This window comes from Amblyomma maculatum, chromosome 11, assembly GCF_055883805.1.
Source record: "Amblyomma maculatum isolate TAMU_Amacu chromosome 11, ASM5588380v1, whole genome shotgun sequence".
Classification (NCBI taxonomy): domain Eukaryota; kingdom Metazoa; phylum Arthropoda; class Arachnida; order Ixodida; family Ixodidae; genus Amblyomma; species Amblyomma maculatum.
Genome location: NC_139354.1, coordinates 44,075,727 through 44,102,814, shown reverse-complemented (window position 1 = coordinate 44,102,814; position 27,088 = coordinate 44,075,727). Strand labels below are relative to the sequence as shown.

The following is a 27,088-nucleotide window of genomic DNA, read 5'->3' as shown; positions in this document are numbered from 1 at the left end:
TTTACCCAACAGCATAGTCAGATCCATTCAATCACCAACCGATATAGGAAATATTTTTGTTCATCCAAGTGGCTTTACCATAGTGGGGTGCTACTCTACTGCCATTTTTTTCACGCGTCATATTCAGCTAAATTCTATTTCTGGCTGGTGTGCTTTTTAGCATACCTGTGAATAATGTAGCGTAATATTCCTACAGAGCGCCTCTTTTAGTGTCCTTACTAGGGGTGTGTGAATATTGGAATTTTCTAATTGGATACGAATATCTAAAAACAAAATGCCTTCGAATACCAAACTGAATATCTGATAAGTGAAGAAATGTAAAGTTACATAACAAATGCTGTTTGTCTCGTTTATTTATAAAATTTGTCTAGAAATGCATTGAACTGTATACCCTACTGAAAAATACAGTATAAGTTGTATACAGAATTTTGTTTACATGCGGGGACCTTACCCATTATGCCATTATACCGGGCGGAGCTATCAAATTCCTGCTGGATACGATAAAATCTTGTTAATTTGTCCTTCAAGGGACTAGGAAAATGCTCGAAATAACTGAAAGCTGAAATTGTGTAATGGAAATTTAAGAAAAAGTGCCGAAAACTTTTTGCAACACGCAGTAACATTATCTGATGAGCACCCATGCGATGTCCTAAGTGCTTCGCTTTGCGTGCACTGTCGGGGAGACGCCCTGCTCACAAAAGGGAGGGTCCCGTTGCATTTTGAGGATGCTTCACTGCACAGCCCACACAGTCTAGCGTGAAGCGTGCAGCACGAGAAACTTGCCATTGTGAATTCAAAGATGTTCGGTGTATTCAGTAGTTGAAAGTGCATTCACACGCACCCAGTCAGTTCATTTTGAACTCTCTTTGGAAGAAGCACAGATCATGTGGATGCAATTAGCACGAGCTGATAAAAGCTTCATGTTGTGCTTTATTTGCATCCTCCTGTTACGCGCTTTTACGGCGAAGCCCACTCCACCGTGGTGGTGCAGGGGTGAGACTCCAGACTACTGTAAGGGAATATCCGGGTTCGATCCCAACCGCCACCGGCTGTGTTTCGATGTAGGCGAAACGAAGTGGCATCCGTGTGCTGTATGATGTCGGTGCATGTTAAAGATCCCTAGGTGGTCGAAATTACTCTGGAGGCGCCCCTTTCTCTCTCCACTTTCACTCCTACCTTCCTCTCTTCCTCTACAGGGTGGTTCAGGCGTCAACAGAACAAGTGTGACAGATACTGCGCCTTTCCTTTCCTGTGAACCAGTGATTAATATTATTACGACGAAGCCAGTCCAACCCAGCCAGCTTTCCGCCTCTTTGAAAGCTCCAAGCTGTCTTAAAAAGTGTGTAAAGTGCTTAGACGCGAACAAATTTATCTGTTGCCAAAAAGCTATAAAAATTTGCTGCTCTCCACAGGTTTCTTTTCTGATTATGCATTACATGCATAAAAGAGCGTCTCAAAAAGCGTAAAACCAATGTGTTCGCTATAAGCCTTTGCCGATTAGAGAAAGTGTTTCTAGTCTGGATTGTGTTAGTAAGTGTTTGCTTTTTCTTTTTTTTTTTCTCTGCAGGCCAAAAAGAACATTCTCAATGTGAACGTGCACATGTCTATGTACGGCTCACTCATCGAAGAGTACAAGCAGAAGGTGAGCCGTGCATGCCTCGATCGTAATTGCTCAACATAATTAATTGCATAACACCGCGGCGATCGATGCACTTGGTACTGCGTGCAAAACTGTGCCAGTCATTGCCATCCCAGTGCCATTGTATGAATTGACCAAACCGATCATTTGCTCATGTGATGAAGCCATTCTCATAATGAACCTACCCCCCTGTTGTTGTTGGGCTTGCATGTTTTTTTTTTTTCAAAGCCTCTCCTTTTGAATACAGAATAGACAGCTTATAACGTAGATCGTGAGGGCTGCGAAAATCTGCATTATGAGTGGTACCGCACTGTAACCAAGATATAAACTTTTTCGTGTCAAAATACAGCCAGATAGGTAACTTCTTTTCAAAAATGCTATTAATCGGTGAACAAAATGTAACCTTTTAAGTGCACTGCATGCTAGATTAGTTGCAGCATGCCGCGAGCAGCGTAACCGCTGCTGCGAAACTGGATATGCACTTGTTATCAGCGCATGACCAGTTCCACGACGGCGGTCTCGTTGACCTCTGTAGTCTCGCTGCACGCGATAGCTAAAGCATCACTTGGGTCTTTTCATTCCCACAGAGAATGCGAGAACCTCATAGTTTGAGTTGCTTTGGGACGTTAAACCCCACAAACCAAACCAAACAAAACAAAGAATGCGAGGAGTCTCGCCTTTTGGGTTGGAAAACAAGCGTTTGTGGTGAGGCTGACAGAGGAATCCTCATTTAGCGTTTAGTGCAGTGTTGTGGCGGCCCGCGACATTATACCTCAGTTTTCTGCTTTCTCGATTGTATAATTTTTTCTGAAATCTTATCTCACTTTTGCTCAGCTTTGTAAACAAACTCCTTGGAAAAAGTAGGAGAAATACAGCAACTTCATGCATTTTTATGCTGGCAGTTCAAAAACAGCCGTTTTACTTTGGGAGTCCAGTGCTGGTATGACGAAAGTGGGAGAAAACAAGTCTCCCACAGTGTGCATTCATCTTCACCGCTGAATGTTGCGCCTTCTTTAATGCCTTGGGAAAAATAGTAAATGGGAACACTGCAGGCAGTGTTGTCTACGCAGACTCTCTCAGCTTACTCGCAGCAGTTCATCCCAGCAATTTGGAGAATCATTCACAACGTAACAGCAGTCACTGCTTTCAGTAGCGTATGAAAGGTGGCGCTCACTGCTGCAAGCTAAAACCCCTCAATAAACTAAAAGTAGTACCATCTCCTCTCCTCCTCTGGTGCCACCGCTACTCCTCTCTCATTTCGACCGTGGCTCCACCTACGTGATGTACGGTTAGCGCGCGCTCTCCGGAGCAGGCGCCGGTCACGGCCGCCTCGATCAGCGCATGCGGCGGGGCCACGCTCGCGCCGCGTCGTTTTGCATCGGTGGAACGGAGGCAGTGAACACAAGCAAGAAAAAAGCGTGCGCAAACACGTGACGGCGCTCGGCTAACGGGAGGATAGAACGCCGAAGCAGAGTGCCAGAGAGGAGGCAGGCGGCAATCTTCACAAATAGGCGCTACTTTTAATTTATTGAGGGGCTTTACTGCAAGCAAACCTTTTTTTTTTCTTCGTCTGCTGAGAGCAAACACCCCCCCGCGCTGCCTTGGGTACTACGCACTGCCCAAGCAGTTTTCAGCGGCGCCCACTTCACTGATGTTCGATCGGTGTCTCAAGAACCACCAGTCGCGTGGCACTCAATGGGAGCAGTTTGCAGCAGTGCGATATCGCAGTCTGGCTTGCTGTACTTGTCTGTCGCGCCACACGTCTGTTGGCTGTACATGCCGAGAGCGGCAAGCTCTAGCCGTGCTACTTTCATAAATCATCTCGGCTGTAAACAGACCTGCGCCTTTTGCATGCTTTGCATACTGATTTTTGTTTGCTTTGATGATACAAATTTTTTCCCATCCCCGTGAGATACATATCGAAATTCTACCGTACTTCACTATTTGCAAGTTTGTTCCATTCAATAACACCTTTGAAAAAAAATGTGTTCCCAAGGGTTATTACTTGTTTGAAAAGGGCACCAGTGACAGGTGTTTCGGAATTGAACAACTTCGGTCATTGATGCATTCTTGTCGTTTACCACAGGTCGACTGCCTCCAGAAAAAGGTTGACTGTGCGGAGGCGGAAAAGGCAGCACTATCAGCCAAAGTGCAGGCGCTCGAAAGGAGCCTGGAGTTGGCGTTAGCCAAGAGCGACGGCTTGCCACCGCATGCCTCTCCGGCAACGCGCAGCAACGAGAAGACTGGACCAGCCACACCAGTCATGTCACCCGAGAGGAGTGCAGCCGACACCGACTACTACATCAACGCGGCACGGGCCATCTACGAGATGCGAGCGAAGCTCATCGCCCAGATCTGGGAACAAGAGGCAATCATTCGCACAAGTTTGGTGAGTGTCAGCCCCTCATCCGTGGGAAACTTATCTCAGGTGTGTGACTGTGCATTACAGTGCAGTTCACTTATGATGTGGAGGAAACCGGAAAAGCTGACCATTACAGCAAAACCTCGTTTATCCGGATCTCATTAACTCTGAAATTGGGTTAACTCTGACTCGCTGCGTGGTCCTGGCAAGACTGTGTATAGTTCAATGGCGGCAGACTCTCATTATCTCGGAGGCATTTACCCGCACATCGGTTAACTCTGAGAACTCCAAGGATTAGGGCTACCGACTTTTCTGCGCTACCGTGCGATACAGCATGGATGTGCATCCACAGCGGGCGGGCAAAGACGAGAGTCGGTCTGCGCGCTGCTCTGCAGAAACAAAAAACAGTGGGGAAAAAAAATAAAAGCTGAAAGGCACAAAATGTGATGATGATAGCGGATCATGTGAACAGTGGCTAGGAGGCGCCGGTGACCACTCCCTTCAAAGGGAGAAGCCTTATCATCGTCCCATGCTGCTGTCCCGTGGCTGCAATGGCTGCACTGACTGCACGCCTGATTTCTTTGTCCCGGTTGTTTGTCATGCAACGGTGACAGCGCACGAATCATGAAAATTAAGCACCCATTGCTCTGTTAGACTGTTTGGGGCCTGTTGCCGTTGCGCTCCACAACGATCGCGACCGCCACTTCAGTGAAGCGACGACGATGTTGCCGTCGATGACATGCTGACCGATGACATTTTATCGGAGGAAATTGCCCCGGCAATGAAAGTCGTGAGCAGTCGCTGCCGCGATGTCGCACTGTGCAAGAGGCCAACGAGGCTCTCGCTGTACTGGGGGAATTTTGCGTTGGATCGCGTGACAGTGAGCGTGCACACGACAACTTGATGGGACTGAAAGATATTACCCGCTATAACGAAATTCACGGTGCACGAAAAAAAATTCGTTCTCGCGGAACTTCGTTATCGCAAAAATTTGACGTGAAACGCAGAAAGAATTGCCCAAGCAGCAGCAAAGGCGTTTAATGCCAAAATTCTGTAAGCTTGGTTTGCTTACGCTTCACGGCGAGCAACGCCGTCACGCGATTTTCGCACTCGGTCAGCAAACCCATTGCAACATCGTCGTCTCGGACAGCAACGAAATTCCTGATGACATCAAAAGCGTCCATCACCTGTACGGCGGTTGCCGCAGCCGGCGCTTCCTGTACGTCGTCGTCTTCTTCATCGGAAGAGTCCTTATCATTCCGGGCAGCTTTTATGATCTGCTCATCACTCACATCTTCGTGAACAACAACACAAGCGTCAGCGCCGATGTATTCGTCGAGCTCGAGATTAGGCGGCACGGTTCCTATTTCTCCCAGCGTTTTCCAGGCGGCCGCGATCCCCGGAGCCGGTGACGCCTCTTCGTCGTCGTCTGTAACGCCTGGTGTTAGGCCAGCAGAGTGTACGGGTCGACCTTCGGCAAATCCGGCGTGCCTGAAACAGTTCACAATTACTGAGCGCCCCAGTGTGCTCCAGGCAGCAGACATAATCTGCAGTGCCACGTACAAGTCCACCTTCGTGTCTCGGCCGGTTTCAGTGTTAAAAAGCAGCCGCTGAATTAACCTCCCGCGGTAAGCGCGCTTCAGGCTAAGAATCACGCCCTGATCGAGAGGCTGTAAGACAGACGTGCAATTGGGAGGGAAAAACCTCAGCTCCGTGTTAGTGAGCTTGACTTCGTCGGAGTGATGCGCTGAACAATTGTCCAAAAGCAAGCAAACTTTACGGCCCTGCCGCTTCATGTCGCGGTCGAATGCCATCATCCACTCGGTGAAAATAGCGCGGGTCATCCATGACTTGTTGTTCGCCTTGTACTGCACAGGTAGGCTACGAGTTCCCTTAAAACAGCGCGGCTTGGCACTTTTGCCTATGACTAACGGCGGACGCTTGTCCGAGCCATCCATGTTTGTGCAAAGCAGCACTGTGATGCGTTTTTTGCTGTGTTTGCCGCCGTGACAGCGCTGCCCCTTGAAGTCGAGCGTCCTAGCCGGCAACATCTCGTAGAATAGCCCGGTCTCGTCGGCGTTGTAAATGTCTGCAGGCGCGAAGTTGCTTAAAATTCCGGCCATGTTACTCGCCTTCCAAGCAGCTGCTCCGTCCACGTCTGCTGACATTGACTCGCCGCACAACACTTTTCCAACGATGTTATGGCGGGCCTTGAAACGGTTTAGCCAGCCAATGCTGGCTTTAAAATCATCAATGCCAAGTAGGCATGCATAGTTCAAGGCTTTCTGCTGGACGATGCTTCCGGACAGGGGGACGTTGCTGGCTCGTGCTTCCACAAACCACGCATGCACTGCTTTGTCCAACTCTTCATGGAGGGGCCGCGTCACCTTTTTGTGCTTCGAGGATGTGCCTGAAGCAAGTGCCATTCTCACGCTGTCCTTATTGCCTAGAATCGTTGACAGCGAACTTGCAGGAATTCCGAAGTCTTCAGCAATTGCCGCTTTCTTCCTTCCGCTTTCTGCTTGGGCGATTATTTGAGCTTTTTGCTCAAGGGAAAGAGTTTTGCGTTTTTTCGCTTGCGTTGCCATCGTGTCCTGCGGATGAAAACTCGTCGTTGTCGAAGAGAAAGGCAGCGAGTGAACAACGCGACCACGACACAAAGCCAAAATGGCGGAACTGCAATCACGTGATTTCATGCTTAATGTGGCTTTGGATTTGACTTGGACTTCTCGCCAATAAAACTAGTTTCGGTTTCGATTTTGAACGCGAAAATTTCGTTGAAGCGGAAACGCTCTGCAAAAATGGTTCGTTGTGCAGAGAAATTTAGGCCATTAATTCTTATAGGATACTCGCGGGGAATAAAAAATTATTCGTTGTCGCGGAAATTTCGTTGTGGCGGTATTCGTTGTGGCGGGATTCAACTGTATCGCGCAAATTCTGATGAAGGAACAAAGCGCAGTTTTTCATGCAATAAAGGTACAGTAAAACCTCGGTTATTCGGAAATTCGGATAATTCGTCCTGCTCACTCCCTCCCTTAAAAAATTCGTTAATTCAGTGCTAAATTTTATGCGCACCGGTTACCGTATAATGCCAATTATAAGTCGATCCCCCAACTAGCGACCCCCTTTGGGCAAAAAAAAAGTTATATACTCCAAATTTAGGTCGACGCTGCCGCACCCTGCGGTCCTAGCTCGCCCAAAATGTATTTCAGAAGGCTGAATCATAAAGAAACATTTATTCGTTCACGAGACATCTGTCGTCGCTTGCGAGGACACAGTCGCGATCATCTTATGACCCACTGCTGCCGCTGGTCGTTGGAAGCGGTGCCGAGATGCCGCACGTGGAGAACTCTGCAGAGACCATGTCTGTTAGTAGTCCATACCAGGCATCGTTGAGCCATTTCGCCCAAAGAAGCTCGCTTCAGCCGCCCTGTTGGTGTCTGGGTTTTCTTGCTGGAGCCAATCGTTGTAGAATGCACTGATGCGGCCTTTGAATGGCTTGAGCAAGGATGAGCATGCTGCGGGGCTTCAGCAGTGCCCCTAGACGCCTGCGCAACACGAGAGGAAACCATTCGAGGACCATTTCGTCATTAAAAAAATTCCTTCTCACTCACCCGCACGATGACTTTTGGTGGGAACTTTTCCTTCGTCGGGATCATTTTCCTCTTGAACAGAAGAAATGGCGGTAACTTGTGCCTATCTGCCGTACAGCATAACATGACTGCGAAGCAGTTGTGCGTGTTGCTTGTTGTCAGCAGGCGGACCTGGCGCTCCCCTTTTGCGGACACGGTCCTATTGCTAGGCATATCAAACCAGACTGGAGTCTGGTCACCGTTGCCTATTTGACCAAGCAGCCAAGTAATGGACGCTTTGAACAGTGAAGACTCTTTGTCGACGTGCTATTAGCCATGCTATTATTGCTTTCGCAACCTACCGGGCTTAACTAAAGCTAAGCCCCAGCTAACTTTTTTTTTGTAGTGCAATTATTTTTTCATTGTTCCCACAAATTATGAACAATTTCATGTATCTTTTCACCTAATTGGCCAATCGGAAAAATAGTTACATATTTGAAATAAGTGCAAGGAACTGAATCAGAATACCAGATTTTATCAAATTCGCCAGGAGCACTTTTCAAAATTAATTTGAGTGATGGGCAGAGTGGATCTTCGCTCGTTAAAAGTAACCAAAAAGAAAACCGTGGTCCAGGTGGATGACACGTAAGACAGTGTTTTGCGCTCATTGAAGAGTGTGGCTCGTTGAATACAAGTGAAAAAAGAAAATGATCAACTTTTGTTTTATTTTTCTTCCTTCTCTCTTTCTTTCTAGGCCAAAGACAACTGGAAACAGCAGATTGTCAGGGCCCTTAGGATGCTGCAAGGGAGCAACGAAGAGTCATACAAGGTGAGCGAGTGTTTTGCTCGGGAGCTGTGCACAGTTACTTGTAGGGCTATGGAACGAAAAATGGTAGGGATAACGTTAAGAGATAAGAAGCGTGCAGAGTGCGTCAAAGAAATAACTCGTTACTGACATTCTAGTGTAAATCAAAAAGAAGAAATGGGCATGGGCAGGACATGTAGTGTGGAGAGAGCATAACCGATCATCGCTTAGGATAACCAATTGGATTTCAAGGGAAGGAAAGCGTAGCAGGGGGCGGGGAAATTTAGGTGGGTGGATGAGGTTAAGGAGTTCGCAGGGGTCAGGTGGATGCAGCTAGCACAGGACCAGGACCGGGTTAATTGGAAGAATATGGGAGAGGCCTTCGCCCTGCAGTGGACATAGTCAGGCTGATGATGATGATGATTCGTGGAGGCAGAGTGTAGGGATGTGCAGCTGAAGCTTTACACATAGCGAACCTCCTTGATGTTAAACTTTCTTGATTTTCGAACATCGCCCATGTTGTAGCCCATTTATTTGATAACCCCGTGTGACGAGCATTTTGTGACAGTCTTACCCCCTTCCTCATTGGCATGAATAAAGCCTTGTGGTGATTAATTTTGCATTAAAGTGAACTGGCACAAAGAAACAAGGGCAGCGCGCAGGACAGATGGCAATGGTTTTCGGCTTTCAAATAAAAATTGAATGTTTGTTATTAAATTCGTATTTAAAAAAAACTGGCATTCGGAATTTTCCGATTATATTCGAAAATTACCCAAGTAGTACAACAAACAATTTCAGTGTTGCCGCCTCAATTTCACAGAGATGCTTGACGGTGGCACTCTCACTTCGGTTTCATTTTATGTGTGGGCACCCATTATGCAGGTGTTCATTAGATGCAATTGCTGTCGTGCGAGCGGTTCTCGGGAGATTTTTCAGGCCCATTCGGTAATTCAAGGTTTCAATTAATTCAGACTTGCACTTTTTTTTTTTTTCCAGGAGGTTGAGAAAGTAGACAACTTCCTGCAAGCTGAGGCATCAAAGCGCCTGGCGGCCCAGGAGGCACTGAGTGACCTGCATGCACAGCGGCGCAAGAACTTCGAGGGTGCCCAACAGCTGATAACTGAGGCTGCAGCTGCGGGCTGCGTAGAGGTTAGTGCCTTCTTCCGCATCAACGTGCCTGGCAACTGGCTTCTCTCTAGTCAGGTGCCTTCCTTGAGGGGTTTCCTAAGGGGCAACTACCCCGCCGGTGTGGCACAGTGGTTAGGGCGCTCAACTACTGTGCCCAGCCAAGGAGATGCAGGATCGAATCCTGGCGGCTGCTTTTTGGTGGAGGCAAAAAGCAAGGTGCCCGTGTGCTGTCCGACGCCAGTGCACGTTAAAGAACTCCAGGTGGTGATTTCCAGCACCCTCTACTGCATCATCTCTGATAGCCTTGAGTCGCATTTGGACGTTAAACTCAATTAATCAAACCAAACATCCTGCCCTAAAAAGCAAAGCTTAAGGGGTCAGTCCACTGCTGAGGACGAGCACAAAGATATTGCCATGTTTTAGTAGTTTGGGATGGAGTGTTCAAATGACCAAAAAAAAAAAATATGGAGGCGTATTTGATAAGAAAAGCCGGGCAGATGTGCATCAGCGCGCCTTCTATTAATTTACTTGACAGTGAGGTTGAATTCCTGGACGGACGTCTGTAGGTGTTAACCATTTCTTCAACTGTGTTTCTTTCAAGAAATTTTCCTTTTGTATTTGAACTAGGATTGTCTTCACTTTTCTTTCTCGTATTCAATGCTTTTATCGCATTAGAATTCATGTTTTAGCTTTTACATTTCCCTTTTGTTCTTAATCTTCTTAGATGTATATCTCATTCGACCCTTGGTGGTTTGTCCCCTCGGCACTGTGATTTTTTTTTTTTCGCATGCTGTCAGCCTGATTGTGCTATTCTTTACGCATGCTCACTAATGGTGGTGATTATCAGCTCCTATATTTTCGACGTGGTGGCTTTTCCTAAAGTAAAGTTGTAAGTTAGCGCCTGTCCTGCTACTTCTGTGTCGTCCGTGTCTTTTTTGCACTATGTTTTCGAAGAGTACATTAGGGTGGATGTTAGCTGTGCTAGTTTTACTAGGAGTCTGTGATGAGAGACCTGAGTAAAGTTTTGGAAAATCCTGAGAAACTGTGTTGGCCTGAAAGCTCGCTTTAAGTGATGATTTTAAGTCATTAACAAAGTCAACTAGTTGAGTGTCACATGAAAAACCGTGCTGATATTTGAAAATAATGTTATGATCTTCGAAGTTTACAAAAGTTGCTGGTTAATGAGATGGGTCAACAGTGAAATGGGGAGGAACGTTCACCTGATTTGAATATAGGTATTAATTACCTTGGCTACACACCAGTCATTAGGAATTAATCCATTCAATAATGACTGCGAGAACAAACAGGACAGGATAGCGGAGAGGCTCTGAAATGTATTCTTTAGTATCTCATTGTTAAAGCCAAAGTGACCAGAGCTACTTGTAAATTTAAGATTGTTTAATAAAGCTAAAAATGTCATGAAATGTATTTAATACAGGAGGTGAGCTTATGTCTTCTTTTGTAAAAACTGATGAGACGGTAACATTAAAAACCTAAGCACAGTCAGATTCATTATGATGCTGATACTGTCGGAAAGGAAAATGTCAGGATGAAAGGTAGAATTTATGATGCGACAAAATTTACTAGGGTTTTGGTTAGCAGAGAGGACAAGTCATGATTCAAAAACTGACGCCAAGTGGATTTTAATGACTGGTATTCCCTGTTGCATTTCTTAAGTTTTTTCCACGTGTCGAAAGTATTTTTTCTTGCCTGCCGGTTAAATCTCGTTTTCTTTGTTATTCATACACCGCAGCTTGTGATTTAAACCATGGTGTATTGCTGCTGCATCTGATGGACATAAGAGGTGCAAAGTTGTCGTACGGTTAGAAAGGATAGTTTTGAGTAAATCCCAATTTTGCTCAACGGTGTGCAATCAATATTGATTCTTGAACTGGGCAGAGAAATAATCTAATTTAGTGTTAATTCTTTCTTAGTTAGCTCTGTTTTAACATCCGATTTGGTTAACAGTAGTGTTCTTTTTTTTTTAAGGAACCAGTAAAGTGTCCCGTTATTACGTCATGATCCGAAATACCGTCTAAATGTATTATGCCTGAACGAATATCAGGATTATTTGTTAATAATAAATCAAGAATGTTGGCAGTGCTCGATGTGCAATGCATGGGATTGGTCATAAGTTGCAATGGCAAAAAATCAAGGCATGATTGGAGAAACGTGAGCTGTGACTTTTTGTGCGTGGCCGGGGCCAAAGTTAAGGGCAAAGCTAATAGATTCAGGGAACAGCGAGCAGGAAGGACATAAGGGGGGGTAGTAATAATACTAATGTTTGATCCGGTTTATGTAATACAAAAACCGAAGACATACAGGCTAAAGTTACAAACACCTGACAAGGGCCTGTAGTCCTGCAAAAAGGACATTCAGCAGCAAGCAGCAACATTTTTAAAACTGTGCACAAGCCTTAGTTAACAAAACAAGCAGTTATACATGACATAGGTATACATAGCAACATGGGTATACATGAAAAACAAAAGACAAATATAACAGGCAGACAGAGCTAGGAGGAGAAGCAACAGTTATGTATAACCCCGCTCAGTGGTTACAGCGCTCAACTACTGTTCCCAAGGATGCGAGATCGAATCCTGGCCTCAGCGGCCACTTTTCGATGGAGGTGAAAAGCAAGGCGCCCGTGTGCTGTGCAATGTCGGTGCGCGTTAAAGAACCTCAGGTGGTGGAAAATTTCTGAGTCCTCCTCTACGGCGTCTCTCATAGCCTGATTCGCTTTGGGACGTTAAACCCCACAAACCAACCAAACAGATACCTCTAAAGGCTTAGAGGTGGGTTATTTTTTGTTCATCTATGATGTCAGTATGGCGTGAACTTCATGGTTAAATTTATTTTTTGTGTTGTTTTTAAGCGCTAAATTATAATCTTATGTTAAGTGTTTAATAAATTGGGTATCACTCGGAAATGAATGTCGGCACGTCTCAAATGACTTAACTTCATAGTGTCATTTAATATTAAGTCAATAAAAACTAAGCCTAATTAAGCATGTTAGGCTTAGTCAAGCTTAATAGGCCTAGCTAAGCATAAAGCCACTTAGCACTTCCGCACATAAAACGTGGCTTTAGTTAGAGCTAAACCACCATCTTTTTTTTTTTCTTTTTTTCTTGCAATGACTCATTTTTGCTACTGCCAAGAAGTTCTGTCGACCTATTCCAACCAGTGTGAACAAAGGTTGGAGTTTTTGATTCAAACTTCTCGTCGTACTACAGGTGGTTAAGTCCGAGGTGGCAGTGCTGGACCGGGCTGTCCAGTTGGCCGAACTCCGGGGCCAGAAGGAGACGTTTCTGCAGCTGGCTGAGGCTCTTGGCAAGGAGAGCAGCCATTGGGAGGAGTTCAACGCTGAGACACTACCCCATCTGCAAAACCTCTACTCAGTCCTCAACGGGAGGGGATGTTGCAGCTTGGACCTGCGTGATACCCACGCACTCGTCATCAAGAAGGTGGGCTTGTGCAGTGTTGCAAGCATTATAGACGTTACTCTTGTGATAATGCTACAAAGAGGGTAGACGCGGAAGTCTCCGTCTAGCCCCAGTGTGCTAGTCCTAACAGACAGAGCTGTGAACCCCAACCCGCGGTGAGAGAAGCCACCGCTGTTGCGGGTTTGTGCCAGAAGGGACCAACACGAGTTGCACTCGAAGCAGGCTTTAATTGGCCCGAGTAATTATACACGGCAAAATAACGTTCGAGAAACAACCGCCGTAGCGAGCGAACAAATCCCGCTCACATGCGGAGATGAAAGAACACCGAAAGGGGGGAAGTACGTGCAAAATAGTGAAAGGAGCGTCCTGCTCACCTGGCGTGTTTGCACTCGTGGCCCGCAGTGGTAAGTGCGTACCGGGCGGTTAAGGGACTTGGCGGGGTGCCAGCTACCTTAAAGGGGTCATGCAATGCCTAAAATGAGGTAAAGCAAATCGGTCGAGAGACAGGTACTCCCTCACAAGTCAATTCACCGCAAGAATTTTTCAGCTAGCTTCATTAACACCGGAGATATTGGCAAACAAAAATGGCGCTCCTCCTCTATCCCCTCAACTCAACACTCAGAGACACCAGAAAAAAAAAACAAAAAAAAAAACATCTCGGGATCTCCGCCCCGCTAGCCCTGCCCACGAAGCATCAGGTGAAGCTCTGTTCTCAAACTTCCGGTTGCCACCCGGTTTTCCCGTGCGGCGCCCACATATTCACGGTCTCTGCCTTTCCAGTCCCGTTTGCGTTTGCATAGCTTTCAACCTTGTCTGCTGTCTTCTTCAGCCGCCGGTTTCTTCAGTTTCTTCAGTGGGTTCATTACGCGAGTAAGCACGATATTTCCGATTAGCGTTTTGCCGTTCTGACTGGCCGGTTACATCATGGCGTGACACGTCCCGAAAGTTCTGCACTGCGGGTTTTGTATGCACTTGGCCGATGGCGCGGCAGTACGCCCGTATCGTCGTCATTTTGTTTCGCTGGAAGATTCCAGACTGCCAGCAAAATCTGCTCATGAAAGGCCAAATACAAAATGCAGTCTGCTGCTGATATATGCATGCAATGCGCGAGGACTTTGTTACATCGAAAGTTCGGCACAAAATTACTTCATTAAATCACGAAATATGATGCATGGGTGTCTCTCATATCCCGAGTTGCTTTGGGACATTAAACCCCAATTATCAATGCGGGGTTTTCAATAAGACAGAGATTGGGAAATGAAAAAAATATATCCTAGTTGCATCTCGAATTTCGTTACATTGAGGTGAGCAAGCATCGGGCAGCCACTGATTCAACAGGAAAGTGTCCGTGCGACGAATGTGACTGTTCATTGCTATTATTACTATTACGCATTGCAGGCCAAACGTCGAGTTGTCAGCTGGGCTGACGAGAAGGAAACTGTGGACGAGGCACCAAACCTGGCAACACTATTGGATGCCCCAGAGTGGCGGCTATCAACCACGGTTCGGCGCAAGTCTGCACCGATGCCACCCAAGAAGACCGAAGATTCATTTGAAGGTGGGTTTTTTGCATTTTGCATGGACCCTTCGCGATCCAATAACCCTATGATCCTTTTGTGAGCCGATAAGTGGATAAGTAAAGAAATGCACAAGGGCTGCCCGGGTGGAATAATAGGTCACCTACTCTAGCATGTTATGTATGTTATCTACACTGTCTTGGAACACTTCTTATCTTCTGATGTTCCAAATGCTCCCCACTGTCTTGGAACACTTCTTATCTTCTGATGTTCCAAATGCTCCCCTTCACTGCCGCAGGTGATGCATGCACCTGTGAGTACAGAGTTGAATGTTCGAAAATTTCCGAATACACTGCAATTTCACCATGCTGCGTGCTTGACTGCAATGGTTGACCATGCGAGCTTTGCAGTGAAGCATCCTCAAAACGCAACGGGACTGTTTTGTGGTGATAGCCTTTCCGCGCGCGCGCGCGCGTGTGTTTGTGCGTGTGTTTGTGTGTGTTTGTGTGTGTGTGTTGGGGGGGGGGTGAGATGAGAGAAATGGCATGTTAGTTTCATCTTGTATGCAGACAAGTACTGTGCAGGCGTTCATCAGATAAAATTACTGTGATGCAAATTGTTTTCCTTTTTTTCTGTTTTTCTACGATCATTCAATAATTCGAGCTTCTGGTTAATTCATACATTTTTCTGGTCTCTTGACGGCCGAATTAATGAGTTTACTGTATTCAGCAGCAATTTGATAGCTGCACCCAGTATAATGCAGGTCCATGCTATCAAAAAAAAAGTATATATATCCGGAATCCTGTATAATTCGTCAGGGTGTCTAGCAACCGGGAAAACCGGGAATTGTCAGGGAAATTTTATGCACCGGGAAACTATCAAAAATTTCGCCAAGTCAGTGAAAATGGCACGATATATTCTGCAGTGCATTTACATTTTAAGCTGGCACACAGCAAGTATGTTATTTATGCAGATTTTTGTTTGAGTTCGCGGCCCCCATCGCGGCCCGCAAGGCGAGGCGTGATGTATAACTTTGATGCCAGCGCATGGCTGAGCCTCCACAATAGAATAACCAGAACGCGCGTGGGTTGGGTACTGAATAAAATATGCGGAAGCACTGCGTAAGAGTAGTAGGCGACAAAAAAATGGGGATAATTGCGCTGGCAACAGCTGAGGTCCGTTGTGACACTCCAAAGGTTCACCGCTTACGTCTTCGTGATCTCGCCGCAGGTTCCGTGCTTCGTGTGCGCAATAAAAATTGCTTAACACTTTCATGTCCACAATCACGAGCTCTGTACCGGCATCGCATTCCGCGCTAACGCCGAGGTGAAACTTGCGTTGGATTGTGGACTTTCCCGATAGAATGGACTTCCGCCATATTTTTGAGCCACTTCACTTGTCAGGGAATTTGATCCGAAATAATCGGGGAAAACCTGGAAAAGTCAGGGATTTTGAAAATAGTGGTTTGCTAGACACCCTGTTTGTGTACTTGGTTTTTCAAGAGGGTATGAACTTCAGTGCTATTCTGATTTAGTTTTATTTGCAGATACCATGTGAATTCTCTAATAAACAAGATAAACGATGTTTTCTGTTTTTTTTTTTTAATTTTTCTTTTTTGCTCATCAGATGTTCAGTGTTCAAAGGCATCTTTTTTTCCCCCTTAATAATATTCGATTTATATCTGAAAATTTTGGTATTCGCACACCCCTATGTGACACGCGTCGTGACACGTGGAAGCCACCACTTTTTAGGTAACAGAGCCAACTACCACTTGTCACATCACAGCAAAGTCTGCTTCTCCGTGTCACACTGCGGAATTGTTTGTCCCAGGCTCCCCTGCCAATACGACGTTCGTTAGCCTTCCGCACGGCTCTCCTCATCCACGCCGACACCGCCGCAGCAGGAGCAACCCCGGAACCCCCGTGCTGGGCTCATGGAGCCCTTCCAGTGAGTCCATGTCGGCAGCCAACGAGACGTTTGTGAGCCGGACGCCACGGCTTCGAACATTTGAGCCTGGTAAGCACCTGTTGCTGGAAGCTGCATACAGGCGTTCGTCATACAGGTGTTAGTAGATAAAATTGATGTCACGCAAACAGGTTTTGGCAGGCTTTAGGGCCATTCGGTAATTCAAGCTTTCGGTGAATTCAGCATTTTTTCTGGTGTGCCCCGCCGTGGTGCTGTGCGATGGCAGTGCGCGTTAAAGAACCCTAGGTGGTCGAACTTTCAGGAGCCCTCCACTATGACGTCTCAAAGTCCAGTCCAGATGTCGGAGACCTTCCGCTATGCGGCATTCACTCTTGAAAGCGGAGCTCTCATAGCAACATGCTGGGTAAATGAAATCAGAGCAGAATAATCGCTGAAAGGTCATAAAACTTTAGGATGTCAATCATCTCGGTAGTGATTAATGTTATAGTAAAAATGATAAACATTTCTTTTCTTTGACCGTTCCATGCTAACCTTCTAGGCCTATTGCTTGCATTGACAGTGGCGCCGTAGCGTCTCAAGTAATCTGTTGAAAAATTAAGTTAAATTGAGTTACAGGAAAGGAAAGACTCAGTATCTGTCGCACTTTTTTCTGTGGACACCTGAACAGCACTGAAAGGGAAGGGGGGAAAGTGGAAGCAAAAGTGGGAAGGGAAAAAGAAGAGCCGTAGTGGAGGGCTACAGAGTAATTTTGACCACCTGGGGATCTTGCATGCACTGACATCGCTCAGCACACGGACGCCTCTCCGTTTCGCCTCCATTGAAATTCAGCCGGCGAAGGTTGGGTTTGAGTCCCAGGTACTCCGGCATAGTAGTCGGGCATCTTAACCACTGCTTCACCGCGGCGGGGCGAATCTGTCGACGACGGCTGAATTTGCCTTGAGCATCTCGAATATTCTCGACTCAATAGCCTTTGGAAGTGCCTCTGTGACATTACATTGAGCCTAAGGAAAGAAGCAAGGGCATGGAGATATGGCTGTAGTGACAGAACAAGAAACGGAGTTTACGTGTTCGGGCACTGCTGTGCCACCTTACACGCCTCTTCCGACTGGAGGCTCCGCCTCCTCACTATGTGCTAATCACCAGCTTGCGACAGCTGCTTGCTTAGGCAGGTTTCCGCACTATGTATCTGTTCACTAATAGGAAGCCGTGCATCGTGGATATGTGGCACATTCTAGCTACCACCGCAGTTAGTGGCAGTTTTATTGCCGTCGTATTGTTGTTGTATTGTCCAGCTTATTCTCGATATTTATTAATACTGACAGCACACGGTCAGCTCTAAGTACAGTTACACCTCGATATAGTGAGGTCGGTGAAATCTGCCGTTTACTTCGTTAAATTGAAACTTCGCAGTTTCAAAATTTGTCGTGTGGCACGCGGAAAACCCACTAGAAGATTTCACGAGCAAGTCAGAGGTAAAGCTTTGAATTGTGGTGCAACTGGACGTTATGCAGACGTGCATTTTTGGTTTCACCATCATCGTCACTGATCTGAAATTTGAGTTCCTGATCATGTTGCCGATTCGACGCCACGTTCGGCCGCCGCCGCAGTGCAGGTTCCTTTGAGTATGTGCGCCACAACCTCATCCTTACTGGTCCTGATGGCTTACCTTCGTGTACACTTTCCAATGCACGCTACACTCAACCTTTCACGCTCACGGCACATTGTTTCCACTGAATCGTTTTGAGGTGGCAAGAAATATCTGCATAGAAAGTGCAATAAAGCTTACTTCGTTATAGCGAGGCTGAAAATGTGTTCTATTGATACGAAGTTGTGAAAACCAAAATACTTTGTTACAAAAAGTACAAAAAAAAAACATGCTCAATTGTTGGCCAATTTCAGCATGCATTGAAGAAATCCTGGTGACCTAAGTTAATGCAGTCTTCCACTGTGGCATCTCTGATATGTCATGTGTCGCTTCGCAAAGTGCAGCTTGCATGATGCATTATGCGAGAGACTTTTTACCCCCACTGGAATACCACGCTGTGTCACTGGGAGAAAAAAAAGCGAGAACTGCATTATGAAAAAAAAATGTACCTCAATATTTCATCTGCTGACTTTAAAAAAAATAAGAACCATAAGCTGCTTATCCATTCTACAAAATCTTGCCTGCATCTGTGCTGCTCAGACTGCACGAATCAGTGCTCATGGGGATTGCAGAAACCTTGAAACTTTTTCACAGTCTCGCTCTTCATAACAGAAGTGTGGTGTTTATTGGCGATGCCACTTTTTCTTTTTTCCTTTTTTCTTTTTCCAGTCTCGCCGATTCGTCATGGAGCGACTCCTGGGTACTCTGCGGCGCAGGGGCAGCGAAAGTTCACCAAATACAGACCTTCCGGGAGCTACAAAGAGAACAGCAGCTTACGGACAAACTTTGGTGAGTGCCAGCGCGCTTCCAAAACCGCGTTGCACTCGCTCGGTGCTGTAGCATAAAAAATGAGACTGCGTTCACTCCCTCAGACAGCACGTCTCAGCCGTGCAGCCGTCATGGAGAAGGTTGGTGCAAACTTGCAGCAAGTCGATAGAGGGCGCCACTTCGTGTGTCAGGCCTGCATCCAGCTTTCACCTTAGACCTCTGCGCGGGATCGTCATGTCAGTTGCCAGCTACCGCTTATTGTGAAGTGCAGACTCGGTGAAGCTTGTTTAAAATGGGTCTTTGTTTTGGCTATGACTCAAAAAAGAAATAAGATCCGGGCTCTTTAAGAGGTAGCCCTCTTCGGCTGCTGGCAGCGTTTCGAACACCGCGGTCACTAGACCCAACAGCAGGTTCCAGGAAAAGTGATCCTGGGGTACCAAGCTGGGACCACCGGGTATCAGAAATATGTCAGTATCTGAGCAAGGTGCGTTTGCTGCTAATAAGAGTACCACGCTTTGGCAAGGCTGGCATCTTGTGATGCCACTCGGTGCGCTTGCAGCACAAACGATTCCTGGAGTCTGGGATCCATACACCACCAGCATCTTGGAACGTAATATTGTGCTGTGGTTAACGTTTGTCGTCGTTCTTGTCCTCTTCACGAGAATCGTCGCACAGAGAAGCGATTATTTTCACTGGTTGTTAACACGATGGAAAAGTGACAGCATGGGGAGAAAGTGCTTCGTTCCTGTGCCCTCATGTAAGTCCAGTTGCAAGACATGCTCTGAGAACGTGTGCAGGCTGCTCCAAAATATGAGGACTGCTTAATAGCTTGGCAACACGGCATACCGCGGAGGGACTGCTTGCTGCAGCCCACTGGCAATGGCAGCGAGAAGCACGCATGTCATTTTGCATATTTACATTGCTGCAGCCTTGCATGCCAGTGTTGGCAAAACATTCACATTTTTTGGTAAACTGCGGGATTTGCGGATGGTACTTTTTACAGTACATCATTACCGTCTTGGTAAGACATGCTCGCATTACTGATAATTACTTGTTGAAATTAAGGAGACTTATACATAGGCGGGGATGCACGGTGGGTGGACAGCAAGTCATCATCATCAGCCAGACTATACCCACTACAGGGCAAAGGCTTCTTGCATATTCCTCCAATTAACCCGGTCTTGTGCTAAGTGCATCCGCTTGACCCCTGCGAACTTCTTAACCTCATCTGCCCACCTAACTTTCTACTGCCCCTGTTAGGGTAACAAATTGGATTGCATGGTAAAGAATGCCTAAGCGACAATCAGATATCCTCTCTTCGCACTGCATGTCCTGCCCATGCCCATTTCTTTTCCTTGATTTCTACTAGAATGTCATTAACTTGAGTTATTTCTCTAACCCACTCTGCACGCTTCCTATATCTTAACGATACACCCACCATTTTGCGTTCCATAGCTCTGCTTTGTCCTGAGCTTAAACTCTTCGTTAGCATCATATGTGAGTACAGGTAAGAGTCAACGGTTGTACACTTGCCTCTTGAGCGATACCAGTAAGCTGCTAGTCATAATCTGTGGGATGGAACGCATTTGGCAAGTATTCAGTCTTATTCTCCTAGTTATTCCACTCGGTGGATAGCAGGTAACCAGTGGTTACCTGATGTTTAATGTTATAAGCGGCTCACATTTTAGCAGCATGCAGCTGCCATGTGGCAGCTCTCCAGGAAGTGTGCAGTGCGAGAAAATGTATACGTTTGATGAATTTTTTTTTTTGTTTCCTCTATCCATCGGGTTTCAAGTATCCCAAGTTGTGCAAAACAGCTCGTACACAGGTGTGACCCTTAGTAAATATGTATGCGACATGTTTTACAGTCTCAACACACATGCTGTGCATGTTTTATGTTAGTAAGTGTTGAATGGCTTTCACGATTAGAATTAAAGCATCGGTTTTAAGGCGAAAACCTTACTTGGCTCATGGTGAAAATCTCGCATGGGCAAATGTGTCCGCGAGATTCCGCGGGACATCGATGGTGTTCTGTCTAAGCTTTAAGAAAAAGTGGTAGTCTGGGGTGGTCAAAGGTGGTGGCAGGGATGATGGTAGTTAATTTAGTTACTGGTATAGTGTGGCCGATGGTGATAGGCAGGGTTGAGAGAGAGACTCTTTCTCTTGTGAAGAATCGGGCGTTCCAAGGATAGCTGCAGGGCGGACAAAAGGCCCTTAATTTTTCACACATTGTGTTACCTAAACGTCTCGCAGCCATTACTATTTGTAAGCAAAGTTTCCCCACGAAGCTTTCCGGCTCAAGTGGTATTTCTAACTGGTTTGTGTGTTGATTTTTGCTCGCTTCTAACTTTCAGCCGTGCCAAGTGTGCCTGTCAGTAGCCAGCGGCAGATGCGAAAAGGCCAAATGCGCAAAAGCCTGAGCACGTCGAGCATCACTAGGCTGACGCCGGCATCTCGGGTCGCACTGCTGACCGGTGACCGGGCTCAGCAACAACAGCAACGATACCGCTATCTGCAGGGCAGCAGTGTTCAGTGAACGCCTTGCCTCGCCAGTTTCATTCTGTGCTGCCGGAGCTCCTTGTGGCCGTGCCGCTGTCGCCACAAGTCATGAAAACGGGAGCTTCGTTGTACTCGTCTCGTCGGGGACTGCCTTAGGACATAGCAGCCATCAGGACTGGTACTTCGAAGATGCAAGAAGATTCCTTGAACGCCCGCAAGAGTCGCAAGGAGCGTCAACCTCCGGTTTTCATCTACACTTACATGAGTGTGGCAGTAGCGCCAAGACGTCACTGTCAGACTATGCCCAGGATCCCGTGACGCTACTTCGTGAATGCTGCACGAGACTCGCCAGTTTTGGTTTTGGAGGCAGCTGTTCCATTGCAAGACTAGGGGATCGTTGCTAAGAGCTGGCTGCGTTTAAATCGCAGTTGTTTTATCTTAGTGCTTTTACCCTTGACGACAGGTTCGCGCTTTTACCTACCTTCAGAACGTGGTTACTTGGGTGAAGATGCAGGTGTGATGGAGAAGTAACGCGCACCTTTGATCTTGCCTCAAGTAGTGGTTCATGTTTTTAGGTGTGGTTCATATTTTTAGTGGACAGCTGATGGTACCCAGTATGAAAGGACAAGCTAGAAGGACAAGGATTAGTGCGTGGTTTTGGTGTGTGTGCCCTGAGTTATTTTTCCTTTAGAGTGGAACTGTCGTCTTGTGAATGCGTTATTCAAGGTCAAGAACTATCCTACAGCGCCAAGCACAGACGGATGCGAGAGATGTGAAGAATTGTATTCGCAAAGACTGACTCCAAATTGCATTCATGTGTCCGTTTGGTTCTTGGTTTGCTGTCCAGTATCAGTGGTGCTTCGAGTGAACTCTTAGTGGTGTGTGCGTGTGTCTTGAAAGTCTATTCACTTATAGCCAGATGCCAGTGCTAGTGGAGAAGGACCCTGGGTGTGTCTTGCAGTCGTGGACTACTTCACATTTGGGGGGAAAAAAAATTTCTGGTGTGAATTGCGCATTACAAGTACATTGGCATGTATTTTGCAGATCAAAAGAGCATATGCTTTACATTAGTAACTTGGCCAAGCGTGTGTTACATTAAAGGCATGGGCTCCAAAAAGGCTTCAATTAAATATTATTTGCCCTTCTTTCTTCGTGATTTATTATGCAGTTAGCGCAAAAAAGAAACAAGGGCCAAGCTAAGAGAAAGGCGCAACACGAGTACTGTTTTTCAACTGAAAGTTTAAAATAGCGCTCGTATTGCCTTTCTTCTACCTTGGTCCAGATTCTAGTCTCCCAATTTTATACTCTACTATCCCTCCTCTCTCGAAGGTGCTCTTCAAAGCCTTATTATGAAGCTTCTCTATAAAATAACTGTTAGAAAGTGGGCCTAACTACTGATAGGAGTGTGAAAAGTGAAGTGGGTTGTGTCGGTAGTATTGTGCTGGGTCGTGTCACTCTTCTGCACATTTCTCTCTTGGGAGTTGGTGTTTTTTATTTAATGACTTTTGTAATTTTAATCTTTGCCTTTCGTGGTTTACATTATTCAAATGTTTACACGTTTAGGCTTAAGCACATTTAAGTTGGTCACTGCAAGAATTACTGTGATGTTTACGTTATGAGAGATGACGCACAAAAGTGTAGCTTATAGAAGTCAGTTTAGTAAAGTGAAACCAATCAACATCTCTGTATGCTAGACTGGGTGGTTCTTGCCACATTGGAAGGTGCTGCTGAATTTGTCTTCCAAACTGGGTCTAAAACTACTAACCGGCAGTGTAGTGCTCCTAGTACCATAAAAACCTGCGTATAATAGGCTTTTTTTTTTTTTCCCCGATTTATGTCTGTTTTTCACCTCGTATTATGCGCACATTTTACAAATAGCCTAGATTCGCAACTCCGGCCACGTTATTAATCGGCGCTATCTGCCTCAAGCTTCCATCAAGAGGAGGCGCTATCTAGCGGTGGCGCCTAGTGGTATTGGCCGACTGTTTCGATGGTTTCGATTTTGTCACGTTTGCCCCATGACACTCTCAACCACTGTGCCTGCGACACTTACGCAACCAAAAGTAGGTCGATCGCACCTCTCATGATGTAGTGATGAAGAAAGGATCACGCAGCACATTGCACGGGTCTCTGCAGCCACGCTGACCGCACCCTGCAGCCAAATCCTGGACGCTTGACCAGTATTCTCAAGGGGCGCGTTGGTTGCGCTTTCGAGAAATGCGGGATATTGAACGTGTTTACAAGTACAGAGTTTCTACAGATAGATGTCTCTAACAAGGGATTCTTAGCAGATCATACAAGTACCGGATGGTGATAACTGCGAAGTGTCAGATATGAAGGTCTATTCACACTTGAGACTAGATGACGACGCGCGACCAGAGGAGAGGAGCTCGCCACTACCGATGTTCACACTTGCGACAGTCGCCTTCTCGTTCTGTTCTCGTTCCGAACGAGTTAGGAGTAGGAGAGCTGCTAGGCGATGACAGCGAACGTCTGTAGCAGCCGCTTGTAAGACTCTTCAGCTTTTTCAAGCGAGCCGGTGCGCATGCCGCACTCTCGTGTTTCCAGGAGAACGCCGACGATGAATAGACGGTGTCAATCACCGTGGTGTCAATATAAAATGTTGCGCCTGCGTGAAAAACCCATTTCTCAAAAGTTCATGGTACTTACCGCATAGTCTGAATATCTTTCCAATCTCCTCCCAGGCCATATATTCCTTCTCCCTGCCTTTGAATTCCGGGTGCCGTTTGTTGAAAAGGTAGGGGTATCTTTAATTGCATTGAGAAGGTGCTCGATCGAGTATTCCGGGACCTCGCCGATTGGTGAAATGGTTTGAGACTAGTAGTCGCGCGACTGGAAATGCAGTGCCCAATCGGCTCGCGGCAGTCGCTTTTCGACCGATGCGACCATTTGCGACTGTCGCTTTTCGACCAAAATGGTCGCGCGACCGCTGCCAGTAGCAAGTGTGAACGGGCCTTGAGAATGCGCACTATGCGCGTCTGCACACAATGCTAGACGCGAAAAGGCGCGAGCGCAGTGCGTGATGGCCAGCAGCTCGTACACTGCCATCCCGCATCTGAGCTGTAAAGCTACCTACTGGTTTAAGAACAGCTGGAAGACCATGTGGCTTCCTCAATAACCGAAGCGAATGTGCGCTGCTCATCTCGCGATGCGTGGATTCTCCTGATCATGTGTGTTGCACTAGTCTACACCTGATGCAGGGTTGCGTTGAATTCAAAAGCGCGGAGTGCGTACGATTTGCAGCGCAACCGCTAAATGCCATGCAAATAAGTACTTTTGCTGATCTTTCCTCGCTCGCATTATATGGGGATGAAAATTTTTTTTTAGTTATCCCGAAATTGCATCTCGTATTATGTGCGTGTATATTATATGCAGGTTTTTACAGTAGTTAGCAATTCATGTTCCATCCTTTTTGCATGTACAGTCGACGTCACCCTTGTGTAGAGCGCTCGGGCAGTGCTCATCGCGCAATAAAAAAACAAATTAAAAATGAACCCACGATTTGCGGACAAAGTGCTCATGCTCATCTTCCTCATAGGTCTGTGTGGATCTACTTCCTTAGAAGCATTGCTTGTAACATGTAGAAACTGTGACGAGCTATCGATTTTTATGCAGGGAAGTGCGCCGATCGAGCGCTCTACACAGAGGTGACGTCGACTGTACACCTTGGTCACCATTTACTTTGTAGTACACATCAACATTGATCTCTGCCGCGGTGGCTGCTTTTCGATGGAGGCGAGACTACGCGCATATTTGCTGTGCAATGTCAGTGCTTAAAGAATCCTATGTGGTCAAATATTCTGAAGCTCTCCACTATGGAGTCTCTCATAGCCCAAGTCGCTTTGAGACATTAAGCCCCACAAACCAAACCATCAACAGTGTTTTAGTTCCAGTCAAAGTTGATGGGACCACTTACTGTTTAATCGCATCTCTTATTCTGCGTGCCTCAATGCACTGATCTGTACATATTTGAATGTCAGACCACCTCCTGCATTCAAATCAACTGGTCAAATTTGGCCAATGCACAGATGGAGTAGGCATTAAGAGTGCCATTGCTTATTTGTACAGGCCAAAATGAGTCGACAAGAAAGCATTGTCGTTTGGCATTCAGTATAGGCTGTTGTGATCAGTCTGTGCAGTGACCGGGAAAAAGAATATACCAAGATGGCGCATTCAACTTGGTGATCCAGAGTGATGTAATCTATGAATGTGCAAGGTTTCCAGAGCTCTGGATTAGAACTGTCAGCTGGAATTCACCGTCAGCTAGAGGGCCACTCTTGTTTCATTTCAGTTGCTCTCCTCTTTTTTTTTAAGGATTTTTCTGTCTGGTAGGTGTTGCATTTTTGTGACCTTCCAGTAGGTTACATTGTGTATACATGCCTCCGTTTTAAGGGGCACTTGTAGGAGTTTGCATACCATGTGTGTGTCTTAAACTGGCTATGTAAAGAATACTCGTTCACCTTTGGAGCTGTGGACTGTAGCCATTTATCTGTATTGCTCTCATGCATTTTTTTCTGCAATCACCTATAGTTTTACATGACATCCTAATGTCCTCAGTGTTTGCGTGGCATATCCAGTTTGCATTGTAAATTTGTGTATCACCTATGCACTTCAACTGCACTGAACACCTTGCAAGAGCTGGATGTGCAGTGCATTTGGTGCCAGGCTCACTAGTGTCATCCTTATAAGTGTCTGCCAGCACATTGTTCACAGGAGTCCTTTTAAAGAAGCCATTCTCAGTCCTTTTCACTCCTTCCTGCCTAACTTAATTGCAAAAAAAAACACTAGCATGGGCCCGCTAAAAATCTAATTCTGTTAATTAGACTGGCTTTATATTGAAAAAGTCTGCTAAAGTAGTTTAGTGTGATTAGTCCTCAAATAAAGTAGGTAACCAAGCATAAATATTGGTCACTTGGGAAAACTGAAAAACACCCATGGAACTCTATGCCCAGACAACAGCCCCTGCATTCTATTCAGCATCCTTGGGAGCACACTGGATGCATGATCTAGTTGAGGGTGGCATGCTTCAGAACACTTCAACTTTGTCTACAGTGAACTGTGGTACTATCACAAACTGAACAATGTCTTTCTTTTGAGATATCCTTTTCTTGTTTTTGCTTGGCAAAACTGCATCTGCCAGTACACATACTGTAATGGATGCAGGATGCATGCAGTCAGTGAGCCAGCTTAGACAATGCAAAAAGACACTGTTCAAAGTCAAGAAACATGCCCGGGTTGAGGTTATACTGACTGCTCAAGATCTGTGCCTTCTGCGGTGCTGAAACCTAAGTTACACGACATGTGCAGGGGTGCTGTCAACCTGCCTTGCATTTTCATCTGCTAGCCGCATAGTGCATGCTTTGAGGGTTCCTTACACAACACTAAAGCTTACAGCACTCTTATTTGTTTCAAGTCAGTAAAGCAGTTGCAGTGAAAATGCAACAGTGACTTCATTTTATTGAGGCAAGAAGTAGCACTGTTTGCACTGCATCTCTTTGTGGGCCATGCATTCAAGAGAAGTGGAAATATGTGTATAGTTGTGAGGTAAGAGACTTGACAAGAAGCTGCTGTGAACAGTCTATTTGTAATCCCAACGTTGTTTTATTAATGGCTTCGGTGGCTGAACTATGGTCCAACACCAGGGCTTTCTGAAGCCCTCAGGGGTACTGCTGCTTGCTTCATGCTGCTTGTCCAAGTTTCTGTCTAAACTGCAGAAGCAGGTTGTTCCTAATAAATGTTGGCGAAAGATTCTTATCGCTAATTTAA

The 27,088-nt window shown here is 46.2% G+C and overlaps 1 protein-coding gene across 1 annotated transcript in view; it reads left to right on the top strand.

Annotated features, from left to right (window-relative positions):
- The window catches only part of LOC146173691 (kinesin-like protein KIF18A), a 37,564-nt gene extending 14,440 nt beyond the window's left edge, over positions 1–23,124 (top strand). Inside the window, exons 8-16 of the mRNA XM_084584741.1 lie at positions 1,568–1,642; positions 3,726–4,028; positions 8,328–8,402; positions 9,375–9,527; positions 12,737–12,967; positions 14,345–14,504; positions 16,294–16,479; positions 18,704–18,823; positions 21,157–23,124. Coding sequence (XP_084440867.1) covers positions 1,568–1,642; positions 3,726–4,028; positions 8,328–8,402; positions 9,375–9,527; positions 12,737–12,967; positions 14,345–14,504; positions 16,294–16,479; positions 18,704–18,823; positions 21,157–21,338 — 1,485 coding nt within the window. The 3' untranslated portion in view covers positions 21,339–23,124. The remainder of the gene's footprint in view (positions 1–1,567; positions 1,643–3,725; positions 4,029–8,327; positions 8,403–9,374; positions 9,528–12,736; positions 12,968–14,344; positions 14,505–16,293; positions 16,480–18,703; positions 18,824–21,156) is intronic.
- The last annotated feature ends 3,964 nt before the right edge of the window (positions 23,125–27,088 follow it).